At 35.3% G+C, this 6,386-nt stretch overlaps 1 protein-coding gene across 1 annotated transcript in view; it reads left to right on the forward strand.

Moving 5' to 3' along the window:
• The window catches only part of SH3RF1 (SH3 domain containing ring finger 1), a 79,983-nt gene extending 75,540 nt beyond the window's left edge, over positions 1-4,443 (forward strand). The window contains exon 12 of the mRNA XM_030493304.1: positions 1,774-4,443. Within this exon, the coding sequence (XP_030349164.1) occupies positions 1,774-1,942 (169 nt within the window). The 3' untranslated portion in view covers positions 1,943-4,443. The remainder of the gene's footprint in view (positions 1-1,773) is intronic.
• Positions 4,444-6,386: the final 1,943 nt, after the last annotated feature.

Raw genomic sequence — 6,386 nt, forward strand, 5'->3', positions numbered from 1 at the left:
CTTGTGCAACAATAGTAATTCCAGCTTTCTGTATGTTCCTCAATTAAAATTTTCTGCACCTGAGAATATATTTTTATCTACTTGGTGATTAGAAAACCAGAGATAACCGTGCAAAAATAAACTACAAATAGCTGTGAAGAAAAGCAGTATTTTGTGTCTAGTGAAACAGAAACAATGTAGAAAGGGAAAAACACATGGAACACAGAATCTTTTTCATGTTACTGAAAAGTGTGAGCAATGCCAATATTAAAAAATAGAAGTGGAAAGGTGAAGACAGACCATGGCCACCACACCTCCCCCCAAAAAAAGTATTTCACAAATACAAAGGGCAAAAGCACTGCAGACACATTAAGAATGGCACGAAAGAACTGATGGCAAATAATGTGGCTGCTTCTGGGAAGCTAAAGTACTTTTATCACTAGCTGATTAAAATTAAATCAGGATAATATTTTGAAAATTAACAAAAAAAGCCATAAGAAAAGACAAAGGAGGAAACACATACTGTGCGGCTTAGGTGTATGTAAAATATTCTAGATTAGGTGGTCTAGGTGACCATGAAAGATCTGCAAGTTTGACCTTCAGTCATTGCAAACATTTGCAAATACTGAACAAGGGAATAAACAAGGAAAAGTTTTGGGAGATTCAAACATGTGGGAATGAACATGTTTTTCCAAAACATAGGTCATGCTTAGTAAATGTGGTTATTTTTCTCTGGGGACCTGGCACTGAACTTTTGAGCTGAAGCACAGGCTTTTTGCTCTGGATGCAATTGGTACTTTTGGCAGTTTGTTGTGGGTGATGAGCTAGGAAATAGAAAAACAGGTTTTCCATAATTATTTAGAGTGGTCTGAATAGACAGTTGTGAGAATGTGTGATGAGTCTGGATCTGATCACCTCTATTTGGGCAAACAGAATTTGTAAAATGTGGCATAAAATTTGATGGCTTGTTGTAACGAAAGAAGGAGATGAGATTTAAGGGTGTAAAGCCTGATGGGTTGCTTCTCATTAAACATTGAAAAATATAGTAAAACAGCATTTTAACACCAGGTGCTTTGTTTTAGACATTAGATTACAAGAATACATATCAAAGTAGTCAGGAAGCTAAAAATTAATGAGAAGTACTGAATTACTGCAGGGTTGAGGGAGCTCAAAACTGTGGAAAGCTCAGAGAACAGTAAGTTCTTTTTTGTATCAGGTGCTTAAGAAAAATTGTTGAGTTGACCACTTTTTTAAATGTTTATTTTTAACATAGTACAACTGTGCCCAAATCAGATGGAATGTGTTCCAGCCTGAAAAGTTTCTAAGATAAATGAAAATAATTTAAAACAGCAGTGCAAATTAACAGGTTTTGCTACCTGCTTCTTTTTGTTTTTAAGAGCCTTCTCTGAGATAACATCATCTTAAACCTACAGTTGTAAAAGTATGCCCAGTTACTGCTGCAAATGCTTTGATTGTTGTTGAGTCACACTGACTGGAACAGTCTGAAGTTTATATCCAAAAATACATCTAAAATTTCCTCCTGTTACTTAAATATTGTCTGGATTTTTACAGGAATCTTAGTGAAAAAAACTTCATAGGAGATGTATACATTTGACTTTAATTCATTATGTTGCTATTTGTATTTTCTCTTCAAGATGTACAACTTTTGTTACATACTTGGCAAACAGTTCTAGGCAGTTTCCTGTTTTCATAAGTTTTAGCATTTACAGGAATATTTTTTAAAGCATAGGTTTAAAAGAGCCTAAACGAAGGTGTGTTTTTCTAATTACACAGGTACAGGGTTGTGGTATCCTATCCTCCTCAGAGCGAAGCCGAACTTGAACTTAAGGAAGGTGACATTGTTTTTGTACACAAAAAACGTGAGGATGGCTGGTTCAAAGGCACTCTGCAACGAAATGGAAAAACTGGCCTTTTCCCCGGCAGCTTTGTAGAGAACATTTGAGAAGATCATTCTAAGAGCTTCAAATCATACCTTACTGTAAAGTAGCACAAATATTTTACCAGAAAAAGCACAGTCATGAAATATTTTCAAATGACTGTAATGTAAACAAAAATCTACATATTTTTACAGTGTCTATAGCACAATTACACCAGCGAACAAAGAAGATGAAGGCATCTGCTGGTTTTATCACTTTGGATTCTTAAGTGTGATGTGTGCCTTGTACTGTCTGATTTATTATATAGAGGAACTCCCCCCCCCAAGTATGTTACATAAATGAACGATTGTTTACAAGGCTGTAACTAATTTATTCTTGTTTTTTTAAACTTGAATTTTGTGTAATAGCTAAAATTCTTCTGACTATGATTTTAACAAATTATTAATTTATGAAAGAATAACTAAGGGGAAGCTGGATTCTCTCCTTATGAGCGAGCAATTATATCTGATAAAGAGCCTCCCGTTTATCCTCTGGACATTTTTCCCCTGCTGTGTCTGACAGTGGAGTAAGTCTCTGTTTTATGAGTTAATGTTGAGTGGTGGTGATGTGGCGTCAAATAGAGTTTGCCAAGAGGGGAAAAAAATGTATATGTTGTTCTTTGGACAGAGAAAAAAAATGTCAGTGGTGTTCTTAAGTCTAGTTCTACTTCCTCATAAATCATCCAAGTGGAGTAATGTTTCCAGGAGGCAAAGATGTATGTGAACAACTGAATAAAATTCAACCATCTCAAGGTTAGGATCATCTCAAGGTTAGGAAGGAAGAAATTTAGGAGTGCCAATAAGAAATTCCCTATACCTTCTGTTTATGTAGTAACTTGGCTATTTGAACAAAGCTTAGCTTTGTATGTTTGGCCAGTTATTTGGGCATTTAGCGCTCAGGATCCAACAAAATTGAAAAGAATGTTAAAGCCCAACACTTAGAATGATCATATCTTGAAAACATCTTTTTGGTAAGACTGAAAATAAAAATAAAATTATAAGTTGTACTTAATGTCTAAAATTGCCTAAGAAGTGTAATTTGCTGTTTTCTTCTCAAACTGATCTGCATGGCCAAGAGATGTTTTAAAATGTCTGAGCAATAGTGGTGGTAAGTGATGCACTTGTGTTAAAGTAAAAGGCTGTATGAAACACTGTGAAAACTTTACTAACTTCTTAACCATTGCTACTTTGGTATGTTCTGACCTTTTCTTTGTCTTGCATGTGTTACTCAGTTCCTGCAGTACTTATAACTGTGCATGGTTGGCGTTTCTCACTCCAATTCCGTGTTGCTGGGTTATTTTGCTCTGAAAGTTTCCCAAAAGCCACTTGACCAAAACTAGTGAGCAACTTATCTTCACCCAGAGAAGATGTCCAGTGTTTGAATCATTAATAAAATATTTTAATGTCCTTGCAGCTGATGGATATAAAGAATGCAGCCAGCAAGAAAAGCATTGTTAGTATTTCAGGGTTTTGTTAGAGATTTGACACTGGTGAATACACACGCTACTGAGCTGAACTTGTTGGTTTTCAATTTCACTGTTTGATTATAACAGTTTAATAGAGATTTTTTTGTAAGACACTGAGCACCGTCATCTCCAGTTAAATCTGATGTAATTTGGCTGTTACTCAGCACTTTACAAAGCGAAGCCAGTAGTGTGATTCAGTGTCGCACAGCACGCAGAAACAGTGATGAAAAAATACACAGTGGTATGTTAAATCCTTCTCATGTTTTGTTTTTTGAAGTTACACATTGAAAAATATCAAATGTTAATGACGAGGAGTTCTTGCTATATCAGGTAATATGATGATGGTCTTAAATATAAGAAAAAAAGATATCTAGAAATATATATAGTTGGACATGACAACATTCCCAAATTAAACATCTCTTTGAAACACTGTATAATTAAGTTTTTGCATTTTTAAATATTTTTAAATAGTTTACTTGAATATTCATGTAATATATAAAATTTTTGTGAAATGAATTTTAGTTAGAAATAAGCTGATCTCAGCTTTTGTCAGCATAAATTGGCACTAGTGTGTCATAATCTTATTTTGGAAAATTTAGTGCATTTTATATTAAAGACTACTAAAGGTTAATTTTTTTCTATCTCTACTATCCATATTTTAAGCTAAGTGACTAAGGTATCTCTATTAATAGAATTCATGGTGTAAAGTCAAAAATCAGCTGTTAATCCAATAGTTCTGCTAGATGGAATACATTTTTAATTGATTTTTTTAAACTTTAAGTAAATGTTTGTAAAAAGGGCTTATTACATGGCAGTGCAACAATGACAAAAATGCAGTTTATCATGCCTTTTTTGTGATGTTTTAGGGGTTATTTTTTTGTTTTGGCTTGGGATTAATTCAGTGTAGAAACAGACAAACCCTGTGCATTTGCTTTGTGTAATTCCATAAAAAATTTTGTAAAATATTTTATATCTATGTTTGAACTCCAGTGAATGTTAAGTGTTTGATTTACTATGTTAAACTTCCAATCCTAATAAATATTTTCTTAGCAAACAGCTAAATCAAAATGTGTATGCAAACATTAAACATAAATTGCTTGTAAAGAATTTGACAATAAAATTACCAGAACTTAATTTCAGAATTCATAGGAGGATATTTCTGCTCATAGAGGGAAAAGTCTTCAGATTTCATAATGTTAGGAGTTTGGAATGATGAATATAATGCAAAAATTGTAAAGAGAACTGAGGAACTAGCTGATCTTTTCCATCTCCTTATTTCTGCAAGTACCTTCAGAAGAGGTAGGTAACTTCCATCTCAGTCTGATCATGACTGACTAGTTTGGTATTGTCAACAACACATCAGGTGCATAATCATTTTGAAGTGCTTCCCCTAAAGGAAGAAGTGTCTACCATGGTGGATCTGCTGTGTGGATATTGAGAGTCCCCAGCCCTGAGGGTGAAGCATCTACCTGAGCTTTGCTGAGGGCTCAAGTGTTTGGTGAGAAACTCATTTGCCCTGAAGAAATTTGCTGTGCACAGTAGTCAGACAGTAATTGCCTAACTAGGAGATCTTCTTGATTTGAATGCAGTTACATGTCTACTATATACATGTGACTGCTATGAAAATGGTAGAAAGTTAATCTTTCAAGTGTTTGTGGAAATGTTTCATCTCTGAATGTTTCAGCGACTGTGACAGACTCCTTGTTAGTTAAGACTGACCAGGACCTAGATTCTGCCAGTAGTGAGTGACGCAGCATTAAGTCCTCTCTGCAAAGAAGGAGCATCCAGTTTAACTTGCTATAATTAGCAGGGGGGAGGCAACATGATTTGCAGAAATACAGACTTGAGAATATAGAAAAGCAGCTTTATTTGTTTTTCAGAGTTGAGATCTGATGTCAGTGCATCCATAGGAGAAAAGTACACACAAACGTCAACGCTGTGCAATAGAAGTAAGACTATTTCTTTGGGTTGGGGTTTTTTTGCTATCGTAATTATTGAGTCATTCTAATATGTGGCTAACATTGGGCTTGACAAAGGTGCCTGAAATCCTGTTCACTCTCACTTCATTACCTCTGCCTTATAGCAGTAATGACAATTATGATAGTTTTGCATAGGCTTAAAAACATGGCTTCTGAGCATTCTGGCTTTTTTTCACAGGGCTGGCAAAATATTATAACTGCCTTGTTCTTTCCAATAGCGTTTAGCAAATGTGTTTAAAGAGGTATACTGGCTTTAATGAAACACAAGAATCCACTTGTCTAATTTAAAAGATTTGTGTCTGGCATTGCTAGAACTCCTACAGAAGATTTTTTCCTATATGTGCACAACAGATAGCAATGCCACTGGTTTCTGTAGGACAGGCAATGCACCCATATTTTTAGTATTCTTAACATGAATCTGCAATATGTATACTTCTCAAATGACTCTCAGGTGCTCTTTCCCCGCGCTTTGATAAATGGTTAATGGTAAAGCCTAAACAGATTTGGAGTTTGACTCGCACAAACCCAGTGTCATAATTCTTTTTAATGACTTAATCATTCATAGGCTGGCATACTTGGAATATTTGTATATACATACAAAAGAGCTGAGAAGGGTGATGGTGGATGGTGAGGACATGGATATTAAATGTGAGGAAAAAACTGGGAAAGAGAAAAGGGTTTGGAAGACCTGTATACAGGACCTGCATCTTAGGTAACTTATTTGGATCTTACCTCAGTTACCAAAGTCCAGCTCTGTGAAAGGACCTAAGAGGAACTTGGATGTCTTAAAGTCGAAAATGCAGCCCTCAGTCTTTACCTAGTGTCTTAAGCTTGTATTTGGTGCTTGTGTCTAGAACAACTGGTGTTATGGTAGGCCCGAGTTGCATTGTTGTTTTCATGTCAAAACGCATCTGAAATCCAAGACTAGTCATCTGTATTCCTGAATTACCTGAAAGGCTTGATATGATGGGTGTGCTTTGAGAATATACATATATCACACTGAGTACTGAGTTAAGAACACAACAG

Source organism: Strigops habroptila, chromosome 7 (assembly GCF_004027225.2).
Source record: "Strigops habroptila isolate Jane chromosome 7, bStrHab1.2.pri, whole genome shotgun sequence".
NCBI classification, from domain to species: Eukaryota; Metazoa; Chordata; class Aves; order Psittaciformes; family Psittacidae; genus Strigops; species Strigops habroptila.